This window comes from Corvus moneduloides, chromosome Z, assembly GCF_009650955.1.
Source record: "Corvus moneduloides isolate bCorMon1 chromosome Z, bCorMon1.pri, whole genome shotgun sequence".
Classification (NCBI taxonomy): Eukaryota; Metazoa; Chordata; class Aves; order Passeriformes; family Corvidae; genus Corvus; species Corvus moneduloides.
In genome coordinates, this window is record NC_045511.1 from 773,396 (window position 1) to 796,500 (window position 23,105).

Genomic DNA, 23,105 nt, shown 5'->3' on the forward strand with positions numbered 1-23,105 from the left:
GGCCGGCGCGGCTCAGGCCCGGCTTGGCTGAGCCCGGCTTAGCTGTAGCAGGAACACCTGGGCTCCGTGGGGCCGCTGCCCAGGGCTGCTTGTCCCCGTGCCAGCTCGGTGCCCGCGGGAGCCGCCCGGGAGCCGCCGGAGTGCTCGGAAGGCGAGCGGAGCACAAAGGGGATGAGCTCCCCGCCAGCTGCTCCTGGTGCCAGGGATCTGCTCCCGCAGTCGGGAGGCAGAAAATTCCCCCTCCTGCTTATTTCCCTTGTTTCCCCTGGTTTTTTTGTTCCCTCTTTTTCCCCCCCTTTGCCCTCTCCTTTTTTTTTTTCCTTTCTCTTCTGAAGAACAGAATATTCCAAAGTTCTGCAAAAATACAGGAGCGCTCTGCTGCCTGCTCCGATGGGAAGGTGGACAGGAGATTTTTCATTCCATCTTTCCCAGGAAAACCTCGGGATGTTGTCCGTGGAGAAAGCAGGGACACAAATAAATATTTGATATTTTAAAAGAGATTTATTTTCCCCCCACTGAGGTGCTCATATTTGGGAGAAAATCCTCATTTATTTCCATGAGGTTTTCCTTGGATAATTGATAATTCCCTATGAATTTTAGCTGGATCTCTCAGCTGAAACGAGGCATTTTGGGAGCTCCAAGGGAAAAAAAAGCCCTGTTTTTTAATGGATAATCCAGGGAGCCGATCCCGGTGCCGGCAGATTGGGCTTCGGAGCCCTTCCACCTTCCCTTTCCCCTGCAACCCAACTGGAAGAAAATTTGGGATGCAGAGGTCGGGATGGCGGCCGAGTGAAAGGGTTCCTGCTGCTCCAGCCGGGATCACCGGTGTGTGTATTAGTTGGGATTTGGGAAGTTCAGCCTCTTCCCTTGCTCGATCCCAAATGTTCTCCAGCTTTGTGCTCCTCGTTCCCGGCTTGGTTTGGGAATTCTCCTTTAATTTGTCCTAAAATTTGTCATTTCTTTTGTCCTTAACGGGGAGCATGTCGGGCTCCTTCCCGTCGGACAATCCTTAATTACCACAAAAACCTGGAATTAAATCATGGATTGAAGCAAAAGGACGGCTGGAAATTGGGAGCTATTAAAATCCCAATTCCTGATCATTTCTGCTGTCCCCAGCCGAGTTTCCCTCGGTCTGAGCAAGCCCCAGACCCAAAGATCGGGCGTGCAGAACTGGAATTAAAATACTCCCGTTGGGTTCGTCCCTTAAAAAAACGTTTAAATACGAAATCCAAGGAAAAACCGAATTAAAAGAATTGACGGGAATAATTTCCCTTCCTTTCCTCTGCCTCATCCGTCTCCTTCTGCTTCCCAAAAACCGCCAAGGTGCCCTTTCCCCGGGGCAGGGAACGAGCAGGGGAACGGGATCCCTCGCATTTATCCTTTGGAAGTTGCTGAAATTTCCTGATTAATTTTCCCAACTCCTCCATGGCTTCCTCCTGCGCGGATTCCTGGCCGTTAAATAAAGCATGGAGGGAATATTTGGGGAGGGAGGGGGATTTTTTCCTGCAGGTGTTCGGAGAGCAGGGAGCTGAAATGCCAGGAAAACGGGAGCTGCGCGGAGTTGCTCCTTTGTCTCTCCCGTGATTGGCATTGTGGCCGTTCACTGCAGATCCCGGTATTTCCCCACGCGCTCTTCCCGCTTCCCAAGCTCTCCCTGCCTTCCCCAAAGCCCAGCCGCAGCCTCCAAAGTCATTCCCTGTGCCGGGCAGCTCCGGCCACGGAGCTTTGTTCCCAAAGCCACGGCAAGGGCCGGCGAGGAGCGGCCCGTTGGAAACGATCCCTGCCAAGGCTGTCCCTCTTCTTCCCCTCTATTCTCCCCCCTCCTCTTTCCCGGCCTCCCCCAGCGCAATATTCCAGCGGGGACTTTTCCCTCGGAAAAGGCGGCCGCGGCCGCTCCGCGCGGGAAGGGAGCGGAGCGCGGAATGCTCCCCTCCTGCCTCTTCGGAGGAGTTTTAGCCATGGGGCTTGGCACTGCCACCGTTGTCTTTGTGCCAAAAAATATCCGCAGCGGCTGCCGCATTCCCGACCGCTCCGGAGGCTTGGCTCGAAAATTCCGCAGTGGATGCGGCGGGAAGCGGCGGCGCCGGAGCCGCGCTCTCTCCTTGGGGTTTTTTTTTCTCTTTTGAAACCTTCCAGAGAAAAATCTCGAGGAGGGAGAACCTTGAGCTTTGCCTAGCCCTGGGAAATGGCCGGGAATGGCGTTGTTAAGCCGCCGAATCCACGGGAAATGCGGGAAGTCGGGAGAAGCCTTTCTTTGGCAGCACAAATAGGTGCTTAAAGAGCCGCTCCTCGCGGCTGCTCCCACCGATCGCGTCGGGGGCTGGGGATGTGCCCGAGGATGGGAGGCAGGGAAGCGGCATCGGGAACGGAGTTCCTTCGAAATGGGTAATTTAGGGAATGTAGGGAGAAGGTGTCCCCCCCTCCTGAGGTGTGGAGAAGGACGGGGGATGATTTTATCCTTCTGGTGACGGTGACAATCTCTGCGGGGCCGGGGTTTAACCATTCCTTGAGTTTCCCCCAAATTCACGGGGTTCGTTCCCGACGGATTTCTGGGGCGCAGAAATCCGAGGAAAAACTCCCTCGGGAGCTCAGGAGCCACGGGCTCGGTGGGAAAAGTGGATGCTGGAGATGCAATCTTTTCCAAGGAGCATAATCCTAAAAAAAAAAAAGTCAATCTCCCGCTGGCTGCGGAGCCGCTTTGGTACCTCACAGACTTCGACAGAGTCCTGGCCGAGTGCCCATTGATGTCATGGAAACACTCAAATTACTGGGAATGATTCATGTCTCCGCTGTTCCCGATTCCTCCCCCACACAAATAGGAGTGGATCTGATCCCTGACAACTTGTAATTTGCAGGGGGTTTATTTTTGTATCGGGATAAATATTTTTTCACAACTGAAATTAAGCCGAGCCTGAGCCGATGGCAAAGGAGCTTCCGGAGCGCGGGCGGGAGCGCGGGGCTGCTCGGAGCGCCCCGGCTGCCGGCTCCGACCCGCTTCCCTCGTCCCTGCTTTTCCTGGGGGAGCCGCTTCCCCCCAGCTTCCCCCCAGCTTCCCTCCTCCTCCTTCCCGGCCCTCTCGGGGTGCTGGGAGGTGGCACATGCCCTTCCAGGCGTGTTCTCTTGCCCGTCGATTCCCAGCTGAAATTGCCTCGTGGTGTCAGTCTGGAATTGTTTCCAGTGTTGCCAGGCTGAGGGCGATCCATGGGTTTGGGATCACCGGATCCAAGCGCTTCCCAAAGTTCCTGCCGTGCCCCGTGAATTGCAAATCTATCTTGGAGGTTCATGTGCGAAACAATGGGGAGACAAAAGCTCCGGGGGCTCCAGTTGGGATGAGGAGAAGGAATTTGCGATTCCCAAGCACTGGGAACAAACCAACTGTGTCACTCCAGCCTGGGAGATGGATGTTCCAATTGTGGAATGTGGGATGTGGGCACTTTTTGGGAACGATTAACCGAACTGCGGCCTCCTTTGTCTGACAAGCCGCCTCGCTGTGGCTCCTGCCTGGCACTGGGATGGGACTGGGAATACCGAGCTGGGTGTGGAGCGGCCCTGGCATCGCCGGGGAGCTCGGGCAGCAGCTGCTCCCTCTTGCTGGTGCTGCCGAGCGCCTTTTGTGCCGCGGCCTGTCGGAAAGCCGGGAATTTTCGGAGGGATTTCTGCCGTGCCTCCCCCCCTCTTGCCGAGCTTCTCCTCTCCAGAAGGGTGGTCTTTCCCTGGCAATATGTTTGGGATCAGCCCTCTTGACTGCTCTTTGTCTGGGAGCACGTGGGGCGGTGCTGCTCAGCCATGACTTAATGCTCGGCACAAACCTCCTCTTCCCTCCTTCGCTTCACCCATTCAGTCCCAAAAATTCCCTTTCTTCCCTCTGCAACGACGGCACGGCTGCTGCCAGCGGCCAGGCTCAGCCATGGGAGCCTCACGAGCTTCCTGGGAAAGCTGAGAGGGACGAAACCAGGCCTGAGATCCCCGGTCAGCTCCCGGCCTCGGTGGCAAATTCCCCGTTCCCAATCTGGGTCTCCTTCGCAGGTGTCAGTTGCTCAGCTCTTCCCGGGAGAGAGCAGGGAAGCACATTCCCAGCAGCTCCTGGGTGAGGCTGGAAGCTGGGACATGGAGGGTGCAGCTCCCACCTTCACCCAGCCCCTGGAATTCCATGGAATGCCACTTCCAGGAAGCACAGCCAGGATGAGGGCATTATTTCCAGGGAAATCGCTAACCCCTTTCTGTGCTTCCCTGCATCCCAGGGTCAGCCGGGCCCAGTTTATCCATGGAGCCGGCCTTGGGAACGAGGGATGACCAGCAGATAAAAAGCTTGGAAAAGCTCCGTATCCGTGATCCATGCATTTATCTGCCCTTTTCCTTCATTCCCAGGTAAAACAGAACGAGGCTCGTACTCCTCATATGGCCGAGATTCCAACTTGCAGGGCTGCCACCAGGTAAGTGCCAATCCCGCGGAAACGGCCTCTTCCCGAGCTTTTCCTGCCGGGATGCAGCTCCTAGGGCTGACCTCAGCGCCGCTGGGAGCTGCTGCCCTTTGCGTCCGGCGCGGCATTCCCGCAATCCCGACTGCCGTGGGAAGAGTGAGCCCTGAGCGTGGGATGGCGGCGCCCAAGACCTGGCTTTTCCCGGGATGTGCGGGATGGGCTCGGGGTTGCAGCGAGGGGTGGGAATGGCTGTGGAAATGTGATTTGTTGTCCCTTTTTGTTTGGGAATTGTTGTTGGCGGGAAGTCAAGGCCAGCAGGCTAACGGCGAAGCCTTCCCGAGGGAAGCGCGCCGGAGCTCGGAGAAGGGGAGGACTTGAATGAAAGAATAAAATGCCAGCGGAATACAAAGGTGGAGCGCTTGTGCCTCTGCCTCCCCGCACTCGGAATTTGCATCTTGGGAAGTCTCCGGAGAAATCCCGAGCCTAAAAACGCCATCCGTGGCCAAATTCTGTGCTTTGTTCGCAGACAATTGAGTTTTTAGAGAGACACTTTCCTCGCTCGTTCCAGGAGCGGCATTAATCACGGCCCTTCGTTCCTTCTGCTCCTCCCTTCCCGTGCCCGTGCTTCGGAAAACTGTCCCGGCAATGGGATCGGTTCCTAACATTCCCAGCTCTCCAGGCGTCGCACGTGCCAGGAATGATCCCAAGGCAGAGGCGGGACACAGAGCATTTCCCTGTGGGAAAGGGAAGCGCTCCGTCCCGGCTGTTTTTCGGGAATGTGGGGATGGAGGCCATGCCGGTGCAGTGCGGGGATTTGGAACGTTCCGTGGGGAACGAGGTGGGAATGGGAGGAATTTGGGAGGTCCTGGTGGAAGCAGGAGTGCGGCCCTTCCCACCGGAATGGCACGGAGTCGGAATCGCCGGAATTGTTCCCAGAAGGGGTGGATGTGGCCCCTGGGGACACGGGCAGCGGGGCTGGGGTGGGCTCAGAGGGCTCTTCCAAGAGGAGCCATGCCGGATTCCAGCGGTGCTGGATCCTGAGGCGTGCTCGCACGCCCTGTGGAAAAGCCTGAAGGAAGGATGGGAGCTGCTCCCTGCCAAGGAGAGGCCATTTCCAGGTCATGTTCTTCCCAGCCTTGGAATTCTGGAGGAGTCATGGAATCACTTGGAAGGGGCAGGGCCACTTCCCTTTATCCCAGGTTACTCCAAGCCCAGCCTGGAACATTCCAGGGATGGAGTAAACGCTGGGAGCAGCACCAGAACAAAACCCCATTTCTTTGGGAGTTATCCCGTTCCCTGCCCGTTATCCCAGGAACCCTTCCCACACTCCGGAAGGCGCGAGTGCCGCTCCATCCCTTCCCTTCCCTTCCCTCCCAACAGCTGCTGATGGATGGCGGGATCCAGGCAGCAATTCCCGGGAGTCTCCTGCTCATAATCGAGCCACATCTGCCATGGCGGCGCTGCAGGAAAACAGGCCTTTCTTGGAATTCTACCTGGCCGGGAAAATTCCAGCGGCTCCTCCCGCAGCGCTGCCGTTCCCGAGGATTGGGGACGCGGGATTCATTCCGTTCTCGGGTTGAGAATTCCCTGGGAACTTTCCTTTCGTCCAGTAACTCGGCAAAATTCCTGTAAGGATCGTCATTCCTGCTGCCTTCTCGTGCAAAAGGGACCCAAAGGCGTGGAATAATGGGATTTAGGTGCCTTCGGAGTCCGTCCCAAAGTGGGGTCAGATGGGGCTTTGGAGCAGCTTGGGATAGGGGAAGGGATATGGGGTGAGATGATCATTAACATCCTTTCCCACCCGAGCCGTTCCCTGACGGATTTGTCCGTACAGGAATTGTGGGACGGTGTTGTTAGGATTTAAACACTTCTTAAACCTAAGGGACGGGGCAGCCACAGCTTCCCCAGCCATCCTGTGCCAGCCAGGAATTCCTTCCCAGTATTCCCAGTGCTGGAGCTGCCCTTGGCCGTCGCTCCGGCCTGGCATCACCGCGGAGCTCTGGGAGGTTTTCCTTGGGAGGAGCCGCTCCAGCCGTGCTCCAATGGTTCCATGATTTATCCCAGTGCTTCCTGGCTCCAAAAACAAAGGAGCAGTTCCTTTGGACAAGGAGAGATTGCAGGGAATGGACGAGGATGTGAATCCCCGGCTATTCCTGCTGGGAATAATAAAAACTGGGACTAAGTTCTGGGCTGAGCCCGCCTAAAACAAGAACCCTTCTGGTGGCACACGTGACAGGGAGGGATGGAGAGGTGGGAACATCCCAAAGGATTTGGGGTGGAAGGGATTTAAGGATCATCCAGTTCCACCCTGTGCCATGGCAGGGACACCTTCCCCACTGTCCCCGGTTATCCCAGCCTGGCCTGGGACACTGCCAGGGATCCAGGGGCAGCCACAGCTGCTCTGGGAATTCTGTCCCAGCCCCTCCCCACCCTCCCAGCCAGGAATTCCTTCCCCGTATCCCCTCTGGCACTGGGAAGCCATTCCCTGTGTCCCATCCCTCCGTGCAGTCCCTCTGCAGCTCTCCTGAAGCCCCTTCAGGCCCTGCCAGGCGCTCTGAGCTCCCCTGGGATCCTTCCTTTTCCTTCCCATCGGGAAGGAATTCCTGGCTGGGAGTGGTGGGCAGAGCTCTGAGGATCCCTGGGAGCGTTTCAGGCCGGGCTGGAACACCCCCCAGGACCGGGGCCGTTGGTGGTGCCCTGAGCAGTGCCCCGCTGGCTCCCGCTCCCGCTCCGGCAGCCTTGGGAAGCCTGGGGAAGTGCGAATTGGCCCCGAGCGCCGCCCGTTCCCTTCCCGGCGTGCGCGTCCACCTCAAATCAATCACTCGTGGGAGTTGATTCCGCGCTGACCAGTCTTGGATGCGCTTCCCGAAATGATTGATTCCCAGCCCAGCTTTGGAAAACTTGTGAGAAGCTCCATGTGGAGCCGGAGCGGGCGCCCGCTCTGCTGTCCTGGCAGCACCGGGAATTGGGCAGCGGTTCTTCCCCGCATCCCGGAGCGCATATGGAGCCCTCTGCTCCCTGCCACGCTGTAGGGGCGTGTGGCACCTGCTGGTATCCCGGAGATCCAATGGCACAGATGCCTCGGGAGCAGGGCTTGGGACAGGGCTGGAGGGACAGCAGCGGGCTGGGAGAGGGGATTTGGGTGGGATGTTCCCAGAATTCCTGGCTCTGAGGGTGCGCAGGCACCGCTTTTCCAGGGCGGCCGTGGATAACCCGGGATGGGGGAGGGAGTCCTTGCCCGTGGGAGGGGATGATCCTTAAGGGCCCTCCAAGCCCAGCATTCCATGATTCCCTGATTTCCGGCCGTGTTGCTGCTGCTGGGATCGGGCCTCCTCCCGGGAGCATCCCATATTTTCTCTGTGGCAGCTGGAAAATCTCAGCTTTCCCTCTTCCCATATCCATGGATTTGAACTCGTTTGTTGTCCCGTCTCAGGCTCCAGGTGATCCCAGCTTTGTGGTTTTCCCCGGAATTACCGCGGCTTTGCACTTTATCCGCTGCCTCGGGATTCAGCGCTTCCCCAGTGGAGCTGTGCGGGAAGAGCTTGGGAAGAGCAGCCCAGGGAACTCCAAAGGGAGGCACAAAAAGGCAATTCCCGTTGGGAATACCGCCAGTGGCCTTCGTTGGGATGGAACATTCCCTCAAAACTGAACGGGACTTGGGAACGGCAGCCACAGGTCGGCTCTTCCAGCTGCTCAAGCTGGAGTTTTCCAGAGGCCTTTGGGAAAGGCTCTTTGTCTTCCCAGATGAGGAACGGGAAAAGGACGAACAGAAATCCTTGGAGCATTTTGGCCTGGAAGTGCCTTTGGTCTCTCCGAAGTCCTAATGGCGGAATTCCCGGAAAACGCCGTCACCTCCGCCGAGCTTTCCCTGTGTTTGCCCATTCCACCAACTCCATCCCTAAAATCGGGAATTGCGCCAGGAAGTCCCTTTTTAGGATGGAGCCGTGGCAGGATATTCCAGCCCGGAGCCAGCTGGAGCTGGGATTTTTGTTGTGAGGCCCTTGGAGCCGAAGTTTTCCGCCGGAAAACTCGGAACTCCTTCAGGGAGCAGGGCTCTTTTTCCGGGATTTGTGGGAATAATTTGCCAGGGAAGCAAGTCCTGGGTGGAGCATCCTTAGCTCACCTTGAAGTGCCAAATCCAACAGGGTTCTGGTGGATTTTTCCAGGAGAAATATTCCCAAAATATTCCTTTCTGCCTGTCCTTAGTCCTCCCTCTGTCCCATCCTGGTACCGGCTTGGAAAAGGCTGAAAAATTGGGAATATGGGAATTTCCAGATGTTCAGAACCTCAGCCTGGCCTGGGAATATCCCTGTGGAGAACAGGGATACCAGGATATCCCATAATTCCTCATCCTGACAAAAATGGGGATGAGTTTTTTTCTCCATCCATTCCAATCCATGTTTTCCCCCCGTCATTCCATGGCTTCTCCGGGATTTGGGAGTGCATTCATTCATGCAGGAGGTGAACAATGATGGGATATTCCTTGGTTTTCCGTGGGAAAGACTGGAATGCAAGGATCGAGGGCTGAGCTCCGGAGGCAGGGAATAAATCCCCAAATGGTTTGTCCTGGAACGGAGCAAACAGAACAAAGGGCGTCAAGTTGGTCTCTTTTCCTCCATGGAGCCCTTCCCAAAAATGCCAATTCCAGGGGAAAATTGGATCTCAGGGAGAAAATTCCATTTTCCCTCCACAGCTCCCGATTTTCCGCAGTGATTTTAGCAGCTGGGGCTGGATGGGAAGGGAAACCACGTGGAAAATAGGGAAGGGTTGGAATTTCCACGGGGGATCAGGGACAATACTGGGTGGAAATGCCACAGGAGATTTTGGGAGAGAGCTGCCACATTCCCAAAAATCCCAAGGATTGGTAGGAATCCCCATATTGGGAAGAGCTGGAGATTCGGGATGAGAATTGAAAAGCAGAGGATTGGAATCCCAGAAGGAAATATCCAAGGAATGGTTCAGCCCTGGATCTGCCGTGATTTAAGTGGGAAAATTCAGGAATTGAGGAGCAGTTGGGATGAGGAGGGGAAATCCCGGATCCGGAAGGAGAGAAGGAGACGTGGGAAAAGGGCTGGGAAATAAAATTCCCTCTCGTTCGTTCGGGGCTTTATTCCACCCGGAATGAAGATGATGGTGATGATCAGAACGGGGGCTTAGCTGCCATTCCGCCCAATTCCCGTTGCCTTGGTCGGGAATTTGCTCGGGAAAAGCGGGAGAGCCACGCAGGCTGGGAGCAGCTTGGCACTGGGAGCCGCTCTGCTCATTCAGGTGGGCACCTGGCCGGGCACGGAGCGCCCGCATCCCGGCCTGCCGGTTTTCCTGGGAAAAGCCCTCATTAAGGGCGCCGGGAGAGCGGGAGCAGCCGGCTCGGTGGGAACGGCGGGATGGCCGCATCCCAACCCGCATTCCCGGCCGGAGCAGGGGGAACAAAGCAGGGCAGGGAAAGCCGGAGCGTCCGACCGGGAATAATCCCGGGAAGGAGCTTTGATCCCGCAGAATGGCAGGAATTTTAATTGAGCGGCGGCTTGGGAAAGAGCGGGATGTGCCGGCTAAAGGGCGGCAGCAGCTCCCAGGATGTGACAAACAAACGCGGGATAATCCGTGAGGAATGCCCGTCCAAAGGGAATGGTTGCCAACGGGTCTGTGTGAGACGGGAGACGGGGAAAGGCCGGGAGCTCCTGCTCCCTCCGGAGCGCGGCTTCTCCGGGAGAAGGGAATCCCAGGGACGCTCCGAGCCCAAAGCCCTGGCAATCCTTCGGGAAAGTGGCTTCATCCCTTCCCAGCTCATCCCGCTTTCCTCCCGCCTGGCTTCGGGACCGGATCAACACCCCAAAAAAATCCGGCAGGGAAAAGAGAATTCCCTGTTCCCCGAGGGATTTTTCCCTGGTCCGTGCCTTTGGATTTCGGGTTGCAGGCCCTTGAATGGGGCTTGATTTTAGCAGGGCAGTGCAGCACTTCCGTGGCACCTGTTCCCAGAACAAAGGGAGGGAGAATATCCCGCGTTTTGTGCGGAGCCTCCTCCATCCCAGGCGGGCGCGGAAGTGAGCTCCACATAATTTTCCTCTAAACAGCGAAAGCCGAGCTCTGCGGCAGGAACGGCATTTGGCTTTTCCAGGAGGGATAATTTCATTCCCATCTGGATGGGTTTTGTGCATCTTCTCCCTCTCCAGCTCTAATTCTTTGTCTCGTTATTCCCGCTTTGGAGGCAGGAAAACGGGAAGGATGTGGGAACACGCCTAAACATCCAAAATGTTGGCGTTCCTGGAAACTCCAGCGGCCTGGCTCTGTGAGGAAAACCCTGGGATTTCAGGCTTTTGTTGTAGTGCTGGTGTTTGGAATTTTGGGAATTGTTTTGAGCTCCAATCCTGAACTGGTTTTATCTCTGCGGACAAAGGCCCTTGGACACCTCCTCCTTTTCCTGAGGAATGCGAGCTCTGATCCCGACTAATTCCCGATGCTCCGGAGCTGGGAGCGGGGAGCCTTTGGGAAGGTTTCCCCTGTCCTTGGAACCGAGTGGGAATAGGAAGGAGTTGGGATAAGTGCGGATTTATTTGTATCCTGGTTTTCCTCCCCGGCTGCGGAATTCCCATTCCAGCGGGAAGATGCGACGGGCAGCCCAGGCCTCTCCCAAAATAACCCCTTGACCTTGATCCGTGCGTTCCTGCGGTGAGCGGAATGGGGGATTTTCCTTTGCCGTGGAAAGCTCCGCAGCTTTTTCCAGAGGAAAAAGTTGAGATGAAGAAGCCGAGGCTCCGGAGGGCGCGCGGCCGCTTTCCTTCCCTCTCCTCTCCTCTCGGAGACTCGGGAAACGCCGGGCTCGGGCTGCTTCCAGAGGAGCCGCGTTTCGGGATGCATCCCAAGGCTCCCGGCCTTCCCGACATATGGAAGGGCCCGGCCCAGATCCGGCAGCTTGGGCTCTAGGCTGCAGCCCAGGCGTGAGACGAACGCGTGGCTGCAGAGAATTCCCGAGCCCAACGCCGCTCCCTTCCCTGGAATTCCCTCCGTCTGCGGGGAATATTCGCGCCACACCGACAGCCCTGCCAGCCATTCCCGAAAATCCGCTTTGGTTCCAGGCAATAGTCACAGTAAACCGGGATTTATTGTGGAACGATCCAGAGCATTCCCTAAATCCCACTGGTTTCCCGATAGTCACAGGAAGCCAAGATTCCTGCTGAAGTGATCCCGAACACTCCCTAAATTCCTGCTCTTTTTGGAGAATCATCACAATATTCCCTTGGGAATATTCCCCAAAATCCCATTGATTCCCAAGGATATTCACAGGAAACCTTGGGAAATATTCCCTTGTGAAATGCTCCGAAATATTCCCTAAAATTCCAAATATTCCCTAAAATCCCATTGATTCCCAAGGATATTCACAGGAAACCCTGGGAAATATTCCCTAAAATCCCATTGATTCCCAAGGATATTCACAGGAAAGCCTTGGGAAATATTTCCTAAAATCCCAAACATTCCCAAGGATATTCACAGGAAACCTGGGAAATATTCCCTAAAATCCCATTGATTCCCAAGGATATTCACAGGAAACCCTGGGAAATATTCCCTAAAATCCCATTGATTCCCAAGGATATTCGCAGGAAGCCCTGGGAGATATTCCCTTGTGGAAATGCTCCAAAATATTCCCTAAAATCCCAAATATTCCCTAAAATCCCATTGCTTTCTGAGCATATTCACAGGAAACCTTGGGAAATATTCCCTTGTGGAAATGCTCCAAAATATTCCCTAAAATCCCACTGATTTCCAAGGATGTTCCACTCTTAGCTGGGAAATGCTCCCAGACATTCCCTAAAATTCAGTTCTCCGGGACATTCCCAACATCCCTGGCAGTTCTGGCCTCTCTTCCTTCCTCATTCCCAATTATCCTGCAGTATCCCATCGATTCATTCCCAAGCTTTTCCGCCGCTGCAGGTGTTGGATATCGTCCGTGAAAGCACGGATATCGGGAAAACGGCACTTGGGGGATTGTGGGAGCGGGATGGGAGGATGGAGAGGGTGTGGGATGAGATGTGGGATGAGATGTGGGATGAGGGATGTGGGATGAGATGTGGGATGAGATGTGGGATGAGGGGTGTGGGATGAGATGTGGGAGGAGGGATGTGGGATGAGATGTGGGATGAGATGTGGGATGAGGGATGTGGGATGAGGGGTGTGGGATGAGATGTGGGATGAGATGTGGGATGAGGGATGTGGGATGAGATGTGGGATGAGATGTGGGATGAGGGGTGTGGGATGAGATGTGGGAGGAGGGATGTGGGATGAGATGTGGGATGAGATGTGGGATGAGGGATGTGGGATGAGGGGTGTGGGATGAGATGTGGGATGAGATGTGGGATGAGACGTGGGATGAGGGGTGTGGGATGAGTGCTCGGGCTTGGGCACCAGGAGCTGTTCCACGGGCAGGGTTTGTGGCCATTGGAGCGCCCATCCCAAGCGCTGGGGATGGATCCCGGCTCTGCTCAGGGATGGATCCCTGCTCGGTGTCCAGGGATGGATCCCAGCTCAGTGCCCAGGGATGGATCCCGGCTCGGTGCCCAGGGATGGATCCCGGCTCTGCTCAGGGATGGATCCCGGCTCGGTGCCAGGGATGGATCCCGGCTCTGCTCAGGGATGGATCCCAGCTCTGCCCAGGGATGGATCCTGGCTCGGTGTCCAGGGATGGATCCCGGCTCTGCTCAGGGATGGATCCTGGCTCGGTGCCCAGGGATGGATCCCAGCTCTGCCCAGGGATGGATCCCGGCTCTGCCCAGGGATGGATCCCAGCTCGGTGCCCAGGGATGGATCCCAGCTCTGCCCAGGGATGGATCCCGGCTCTGCCCAGGGATGGATCCCAGCTCGGTGTCCAGGGATGGATCCCAGCTCTGCCCAGGGAGGGATCCCGGCTCTGCTCAGGGATGGATCCCAGCTCTGCTCAGGGATGGATCCCAGCTCTGCCCAGGGATGGATCCCGGCTCTGCTCAGGGATGGATCCCAGCTCTGCCCAGGGATGGATCCCAGCTCTGCTCAGGGATGGATCCCAGCTCTGCTCAGGGATGGATCCCAGCTCTGCCCAGGGATGGATCCCGGCTCTGCTCAGGGATGGATCCCGTCTCGGTGCCCAGGGATGGATCCCAGCTCGGTGCCCAGGGATGGATCCCTGCTCGCTCCCCACGGCCTCGGGAGTCTTTTGCAATGCCGCCGGCTGGCGAGCAGCCATCCATCCATCCATCCATCCGTCCATCCCGAGACGCTTTTCCCCGCGGGGAGCGCCGGAGTCGGGAATTTCGCAGCCCGCGCTGTGCCGGGCCGCTCGGGAAGGCGCCGGAGCGGCCCCGCTTCCCACGAGGAATTCTTTGGGCGCCGCGCGTTCCCAGTGCGCAGCGGGTTAAGCCGGGAACGGGGGCACAGCCATAATTGGCCTATTTAGGGCTCATTTGCATGTGAATGGGGCGGCAGCGAAGCAGCACTAAGGCTGTTGTGAGTGACACGGTGATTAGAATTTCGATTAGGGAAAACACATTCCCTCCTTTCCGAGGCCGCTAATTGCTCCGCTCGCCGAAAGTTGATTGCGAGGCGGCCCCGGAAAGTTGGGAATTCGGGGGGCAGCGCGCTGCGCCCGGGCTGCTGCGGGAAGTCGGGGCCGCGCCGGCCGCGGGTCGGTGCCGCGTACCCGGAGCGCACCCGGAGCCCGCGGAGCGCACCCGGAGCCCACCCGGAGCCCGCGGAGCGCACCCGGAGCGCACCCGGAGCCCGCGGAGCGCTCCCGGAGCGCACCCGGAGCCCACCCGGAGCCCGCGGAGCGCACCCGGAGCCCACCCGGAGCTCCCGGAGCGCTCCCGGAGCCGCGCTCTCCGCAGCCGCGCTCTCCGCCCTTCCCCGTCCGCGCCTGGCGTTCGTGCCGCGCTCCCTGCGGCTCCTCCGCCGCTGCCCGCGGATCCCACGGGCGGCCCCGGCGTTAGGGACGGCCCGGGCGGGCCCGGCTCGGCCGCAGCTCGGGGCCGGCCGGAGCGCTTTGGGTGCTGGGTGTCGTTTTTGGGTGGCTCCGGTGTGCCTGATCCGGCTCCGCGGCTTTTCTCCCCGGCCTCCGGTAGCTCGGTGGCTGTGACTCCGTGCGTTCCGTGTGCTGTAGGTCGGGTTTGCCATCCCCGGTACCCTGTGGGCGTTGAGCACGGGCTGGACTCCGCGCGTTCCATGTGCCGTGCTTTGGAATTGGATATTGCATTCCTTGGATTGACTGAATAGGTGATGTGTTCGATCCTTCTTACCTGTGTAACACATCCTAGGTATTTAATACACTGCAGGTATTTAATGCATTCTATTTCATATATATATAAAATACATTATAGGTGTTTAATGCATCCTATTTAATATATATAATACATTATAGGCGTTTAGTACGTTCTATTTAATATATATATGAAATACATTCTAGGTGTTTAATACATTCTATTTAATATATATAACACATTCTAGGTGTTTAATACATTCTATTTAATATATATAATACATTATAGGTGTTTAATACCTTCTATTTAATACATATATGATACATTATAGGTGTTTAATACCTTCTATTTAATATATATACATTCTATTTAATATATAATACATTACAGGTGTTTAATGCACTCTGTTTAATATATATATATAACACATTATAGGTGTTTAAGACCTTCTATTTAATATATATATAATACATTATAGGTGTTTAATACATTCTATTGAATATATATAACACATTATAGGTGTTTAATACATTCTATTTAATATATATACATTCTATTTAATACATAATATATAATACATTATAGGTGTTTAAGACCTTCTATTTAACATATATACATTCTATTTAATATATAATATATAATACATTATAGGCATTTAATACCTTCTATTTAATATATATAATACATTGTAGGTGTTTAAGACATTCTATTTAATATGTATATAATACATGATAGGTGTTTAATACATTCTATTTAATACATATACATTCTATTTATTATATAATACATAATACATGATAGGTGTTTAATACATTCTATTTAATATATATATAAAATACATTATAGGTGTTTAATGCATTCTATTTAATATATATAATACATTATAGGTGTTTAGCACATTCTATTTAATACTTATACATTCTGTATAATATGTAATATATAATGCATAATAGGCATTTAATACCTTCTATTTAATATATAATACATGATAGGTGTTTAATACATTCTATTTAATATATATACATTCTATTTAATATATAATACATAATACATGATCGGTGTTTAAGACCTTCTGTTTAATATAAAACATGTAACACACGATCAGTATTGAACACATTGTATGTTTAATACATTGTATGTGTTACACATTGTGTATTAATGCCCCATCTGTGAATACATTATACATAAAATACATTCTGTGTAATACATTATCTATATCATGCACCATGGATATTTCATACATTGTACATGAATCCATTCTAGATATTTTAATACATCCTGTACATGGAAAAGATTCTATTTAGCACATTAGGTATGATACATTATCTATTTAAGACGTTGTAGATATAATACCTTACATAGTAGTACATTGTAGATATTTAATACATTATATATTAAATACATGATAGATAATAAATACATTCCAGGTAATGCACTGTATATCTAATACATTAGAATATTTAATACATTTTATATTAATATATTATATATAATACACCAGTAATACACTATCTATAAGACATGCTATTGAACACATTTGATATTTAATCCATTCTAGATATCTAATACATTATCTCTAATACATTATATATAGGCCATTATCTATTTAATACATTGCATATAAAATACATGAATGCATGATCTATTTAATACATTATGTATAAAATTCCCTATTTAATACATTGTCTATAATACCTTATCCATAGTCCCGTATGCATTTAATACATTATCTGTAGGATACACTACTTAATACATTATCCATAATACATTATCTCGAACACAATATCTGTTTAACACATTACGAGTAAAATGCATTAACACATTACCTACTTAATACATTGTCTATATGATACACTATTTAACACACTAATACATTATATTTCATACATTAGATATTTAATACTTTATAGGTATTGAATATATTATCTGTAATGCATTATCCATAGTACAGTATGCATTTAATACATTACATGATGCACTGTTTCATATATTACCACATTACCTATTTAATACATTATCTATATGATACACTATTTCATACATTATCTCTAATACATTATACATAGAACAGTATGCATTTAATACATTATCTATATGATACACTATTTCATACATTATCTCTAACACATTATTTAATACATTATAGATACCTAATACATTATCCATAACACCTCACCCACAGTACAGTATGCAGCTGATACATTATCTATGATACACTAATACCGTATCTCTAATACCTTATCTATAACACCTTACCCACAGTACAGTATGCATCTAATACATTATCTATATGATACACTATCTAATACATTATCTATAATACCTTATCTGTAACACCTTATCCGTAGTACAGTATGCAGCTGATACATTATCTATATGATACACTAATACCTTATCTCTAACACCTTATCTGTAACACCCTATACACAGTACAGTATGCATTTAATACATTATCTATATGATACACTATCTAATACCTTATCTCTAACACCTTATCTATAACCCCACAAGCAGTACAGTATGCATTTAATGCATTATCTATACGATACACTAATACCTTATCTCTAACACCTTATCTATAACCCCACAAGCAGTACAGTATGCATTCAATGCATTATCCATACGATACACTAATACCTTATCTCTAACACCTTATCTATAACCCTACAAGCAGTACAGTATGCATTCAATGCATTATCCATACGATACACTAATACCTTATCTCTAACACCTTATCTATAACCCCACAAGCAGTACAGTATGCATTTAATGCATTATCCATATGATACACTAATACCTTATCTCTAACACCTTATCTATAACCCCACAAGCAGTACAGTATGCATTCAATGCATTATCCATACGATACACTAATACCTTATCTCTAACACCTTATCTATAACCCTACAAGCAGTACAGTATGCATTCAATACATTATCCATACGATACACTAATACCTTATCTCTAACACCTTATCTATAACCCCACAAGCAGTACAGTATGCATTCAATGCATTATCCATACGATACACTAATACCTTATCTCTAACACCTTATCTATAACCCCCCACAAGCAGTACAGTATGCATTCAATGCATTATCCATACGATACACTAATACCTTATCTCTAACACCTTATCTATAACCCCCACAAGCAGTACAGTATGCATTCAATGCATTATCTATACGATACACTAATACCTTATCTCTAACACCTTATCTATAACCCCACCAGCAGTACAGTATGCATTCAATGCCTTATCCATATGGCCCGGTCTCTATTTGCCGTATCACAGCTCTGCTTGCTGCACCGCACACCTCTTTCAGGGTTTAGATCCTCGTCCGTGCCTTTCCCATCCGCGTTACCGCGGCCGAAGCCCTGATGCGTTTCCTCCCCGCATCCTTTTCTCGAGGCAGCGGAGCCTCCTTATCCCCAGGGAGGATTTTGGAGGGTTCGGCGGCTGGCATTTCACTGGTCGGAAATCCCAGCAGCACAATTCCCTCCGAGCGCCCCGGCAGAGCTCCCAAACTTTCCCAAGCGCCGCTCGCCCCGGCCGAGCGGGCGCCGCAATTCCCGGCGCTGGGAAGGAGCGCGGGATTCCTCCTTTTCCCGGCCTTTGGGCGCCGCTCCCTGAGTGGGAATTGCGGTGGTGTCTCCTTTAACGCGGCGCCAGGCGCTCGCCGCCTGCTTCGCGCTCCCGAGCGCTCATTCCCGGGTTATTTTTAGGGCTGGGAAGGAGCTAATGATGAGGGAAGTGCGGATTCGGGGCCGGCCTTGCCCACAGCTCTGTGTGTCTGTCCCCGCAGCAGAGCCTGCTCGGAGGGGACATGGAGCTGGCCACCCCCGGGGCGCTGTCCCCCAGCAAGCCGGGCTCCCAGTACTACCAGTACGCCGGCAGCGCCCGCCGGAGACCCCTGCACGGCTCCTCCATGGGTGAGTCATTCCCAGTTCCCATCCCTGCCGCCTTTATCCCACTTTCCGTGCTCCCAGTGCTCCCAGTACCCCAGAGACCCCTGCACGGCTCCCCTGTGGGTAGTCATTCCCAGTTCCCATCCCTTTATCCCACTCCCAGTGCTCCCAGTACCCCAGAGACCCCTGCACAGCTCCTCCATGGGTGAGTCATTCCCAGTTCCCATCCCTTTATCCCGCTCCTGGTACTCTCAGTGCTCCCAGTACCCCAGAGACCCCTGCAGAGCTCCTCCGTGGGTAGTCATTCCCTGTTCCCATCCCTTTATGCTGCTCCCAGTGCTCCCAGTGCTCCCAGTACGCCGGGGGCAGTGTCCGCCGGCGGCCCCTGCACGGCTCCTCTGGGGCTGAGTGATTCCCTGTTTTCCCCCATCCCACCTCATCCCGCTGCAGGACGTTTGGGAAGCAGCACACGGAGCCCTCTCCTGGGCCGTTCCTCCAGGCTTATCCAGCCTTCCAGATTCCCTTTTTTTTCCCGAGCCCGCAGCACCAAATCCAAGTTTTAATTCCCCGAGTTCCACCAGAAATCACATCCCAGCCCTTTATCCTTGGAATTCTTTATTCTCCAGCGTTACTCCTTTACTGCGGCGACATCCCTGTAGGCACAGGGAAAACCTTCGGGAAAAACCCCTTCCGTCCCACCCAAATCCCGATGTCTAATCCCCCTTTTTCTCCCTTTCTTCCAGAAGTTCAGACAAAGAAAGTTCGGAAAGTTCCTCCGGGTTTGCCCTCCTCCGTAAGTACCGCGGCTGCTCGGGAGCTTTGTTTGGGATCAGGGATGGCAGGAGCCCATTCCCGGGGGATGAGGCTCGGGAAAAGGTAAGGAACGTTGGGCTCCTTCGCGGGGCCGACCGACGGATCTGTGGCGGGAAGGACGGACCGGGAATTGCCGGGAATGGGCCGGCATGCGGGAGGGCAGCTCCCGGATCCCAGCAGGATTCCGGCAGGGCCCGGGGTTCCGGCTGCCAAGCGCTGCCAGCCAGGTGTTGCCAGAGGCTCCTTAATGCCGGTGTTGCCCCCGAATTTCGGGAATATCCCCAATCCCTCCGTTTGGTGGGGATTCCAGGCACCGTCCGGCTCGTTTTTCCGTGTTTTCCTGGAATTCTCGTGGTTTTCCGTCAGGAGTTGCTGCTTTGCTTTGCTTCCGTGGGCTCCTTTGTTCCGTGGTCCAAATAACTATTCCGTTCGTTTCATCTTTTGGACGAGTTCGTGCATTCCTTGCGGGATTTTTCCCAAAAAAGCTGCGCCGAGGTGCTTGACATCCTTTCAAATCCATTAAAATCCGTGGAAAAGTGAGGTTGGGCAGGAAAACATCCGACATTTCGGTCGCTACGGCACCAAATTAGGGCGGAAAAGTGCATTTTGTTGGATTTGTGTAATTCCTGTTCTGTCTCTTTATCACTTTAGAAGTACGTTCAGCCTCATTTGCATATCATGTCGGTATCGATGGCTTCATTTGCATATCATTCTGATATCGATACCAGCCTCATTTGCATATCATGTTGATAGCGGTATCAAATCAACCCCTCTGGAGGGGGGGAATTTTCCCTTTCCTCCCGGAGAAATCCCTTTATTTGAGCTCCAGATCTGGTTATTAGCAGCAATTAATCACGGAAAATAGATAATTAATTAATATCAGAGGAGATAAAAATTAATCAGATGGATTGGACGGTGTTATCCCAAATCCAGGGAAATTTGCAGCTGGGAAACGGGAATCTGGAATCGAAACAATGACGAAGTTCTTGGAGTGGCTGGGCTAAATTCTTCTCGTTAATAATCGCTTTCTAATTAACAAAGTGTAATTAAAAAGGGGAAAATACACATCAGCATCCTCATTTAATCCCAGGGATTCATCAAACCCTGCTCCCATTAATCCCACATCTTTTTCCAGTGGCTAAAATCCGGGAATTCTCAAGGGAAAGCCCAAATAAATTAATAGGATTGATTGATTGATTGATTGATTGATTAATTAATAGGAATTCTTTTCATTCAAAATGAAATCCCAACGTGTGTTTGGGATTTCTTTCCCTCAGTGCTTCGCCTTCAATGGGAACTCGAAATCCTTGGAATTATTTCGTCAGCCGGGCCAATGGCACGGGAATTCCGGTATGGAAGCTGTTCCTGGGTACTCGAATCCCACCGAATTGGTTCTTGTAGGAATTCAGGGATGAAAATCCGGGTCCTGCCAGGTGCAGGAAGGCGTTCCCTGCTTCTGGAGGGAACTGGGACTTTTAAGTGCAAATAGAGGGGGTTGGGGTGTTTGTTCTTCCTAGATGCCGGAATCACCTCTGGAATGTGGGATTTCGTTTGGAGACAGGAATGGACGGGCGTCCTCGGTGGACGGGGTGGGAATATTCCCGGGTTTCTGGGGAAAGGGGGATGTGGAGGGTGGGGTTTGTGCCGGGAGCACGGAGTGGAACGCGGCGGTTCTCGGGGACTCCTTCGGCGCTGGGTCATGGCAATTCCAAGGATCAGCGGGAATAAACGAGCGCAGTAAACAACGGAAGCAACTGGCCGGAAAATCCGGAATTCCAGGTGGATTCGGGGAGGGATGCCAGGCCAGGATTCGCTGCAATCCCCGCATCGGATCCCAAACTTGCTGTGGATGTGTCCCTCAGCCCCCGGGCGGTTTTCCCGCTTTCCCGCTCTCCCTGGGAGCGCTCCGGGTGCTGGGACCAGCTTTATCCGGCGCATTCCCGGGAGGGAGGCGTGGGATCGCTGCTCCCGGATCCTCCAGCCCGAACTGCTCAGCGTTTTGGGGAGTGTTGCTCCATGCTGGTTCTGCTGGGAGCTTCCCGAGAGTCGTGGAAAGGATCCTCAGGGATCCAGCTCCCGGCCCTGCCAGGACAATCCCACAGTCCCCAAATCCCGCCGTGGGCGTCGTCCAGCTGCTGCTCCCTGAGCTCCGGTGCCGTGACCGCTTCCCCGGGAATCCTGCTCCAGAGCTGCCCTTTCCCTAAAATCCAGCCGAGGGAGGGGGCGGGGGGGGCGATCCCAGTCCTTGAGGAGCACCGGGATGGGGTGAAGTGTCCTTGGGACTTCCTGGGGACAGATCCAAGGAAAAGAGGGAAAACGGGAGGGAAAGCCTGGAGGCCCCTCCCAGTGGAGTCATTTTAAGGGAGATGAAAAGGTCTGGAAATTCCAGTTACAGCAATTTAGGGAATTCGAAGGCACGGGATGGCTGCAGCGAGGAAAAGCCCCTGGGAAGGGATGCGGATGCTCCAGTGGATGGGAGGGTTTTCCTGGGAAACTGACCCACTTTGGGATAGTGGAGTATTGCGGATTCCCAAGAAATCCGTCTGCCTGTAATCCCGGAGTTTTTGCGGCGAGGGATTAGTGGGATTTGGTTTAGCTGGGACAGAGACTCCCTCTTCAGCGCGCCGTGGGAAGTGCACGAGCTTTCAGGAAGGACTTGCCCAAAAAATTCCTGCAGAATGCCAGCCGCCAGCTTCTCGGGAATGCTTTTAAGGAAGTTCTTGGAAATTTGGAGGGAAAGCGGCTCAGTGGGAATGGGGTTGGTTCCTTGGGATGAAAGAGGGGTCCAGGAAATCCCTTTGCTAGAAAGAAATATTAATTAAGTCCAATTAAGAATGCTTGCAATCCATAGGAATCCCATCCCCAGTTTTCCATGATTTATTGCTCCGGTTCTTGATAATCCCATTTTCCTTCGGGAATTACGCTGAGTTTCCCGAGTGGAGAGCCCCGTGCTTCATGAAGGGTATTAATTCCTACCTCGGCTCAGGCTTTTCCCATGGATTTGGGATAGGACGGCTCTTGATTGACTGGATCCCAATCAATGGATTCCTTGAAGGTTTCCTTCCCTTTCAGGACGGATCGGACATGCTGGGATCAGGGTGGGAGAGCGGGATGCTGAGGAAGGAATTACCCTGGAACAGAGAAGCCCTTCCCAGTATCCCACCCATCCCTGCTCTTTCCCAGTGGGAAGCCATTCCCTGTGTCCCGCCCCTCCCCAGCTCTCCTGGAGCCCCTTCAGGCTCTGGAGAAGGCTCCGAGGTCTCCCCGCAGCCAGAGGGGCTTTGCTCATTCGGGAATTTTGGGGAAGGTTTGCAGGAACGGGAGCAGAGCTGGGAACGGGACTGGGAGTGGGCCTGGAAGCGGGAGCCACACCGGGAGTGGGAGCTGAACCGGGATGAGGATTAGGAGCAGGAGCAGGAGCAGAACTGGAATTAGGACCAGGATTAGCACCAGGAGCAGGATGGGAGTTGGAAGCAGGAGCAGAACTGGGATTCAGACTGGGATTAGGACCAGGAACAGAACTAGGATTAGAAGCAGGATTAGGGGCAGGAGCAGGATGGGAACTGGAGCTGCTCCCATTCCCCCTCTCCATCCCATTCCCCCTCTCCATCCCATTCTCCCTCTCCATCCCATTCCCCCTCCCCATCCCATTCCCTCCCCATCTCATTCCCTCTCCATCCCATTCCCCCTCTCCATCCCATTCCCCCTCCCCATCCCATTCCCTCTCCATCCCTCCCCCCTC

At 52.7% G+C, this 23,105-nt stretch overlaps 1 protein-coding gene and 1 long non-coding RNA gene across 19 annotated transcripts in view; one reads left to right on the top strand and one right to left on the bottom strand.

Annotated features, from left to right (window-relative positions):
- TCF4 (transcription factor 4) overlaps nucleotides 1-23,105 on the top strand; it is a 142,727-nt gene that overhangs the window by 61,999 nt on the left and 57,623 nt on the right. For 14 of the 18 annotated variants that reach the window (XM_032096019.1, XM_032096026.1, XM_032096020.1 and 11 more), the window contains 3 exons: nucleotides 4,369-4,433; nucleotides 18,448-18,574; nucleotides 19,294-19,343. In XM_032096019.1, coding sequence (XP_031951910.1) covers nucleotides 4,369-4,433; nucleotides 18,448-18,574; nucleotides 19,294-19,343 — 242 coding nt within the window. Of the gene's footprint in view, nucleotides 1-4,368; nucleotides 4,434-18,447; nucleotides 18,575-19,293; nucleotides 19,344-23,105 lie in introns of those variants that run through there. The other 4 variants (XM_032096012.1, XM_032096017.1, XM_032096028.1 and 1 more) reach the window with 2 other exon arrangements.
- On the bottom strand, nucleotides 16,733-22,952 carry LOC116437816. Its single transcript, XR_004237490.1, has 2 exons — nucleotides 22,340-22,952; nucleotides 16,733-22,164 (listed from the first exon to the last, which is right to left on the bottom strand). It is a non-coding gene; the product is annotated as an uncharacterized LOC116437816 (long non-coding RNA).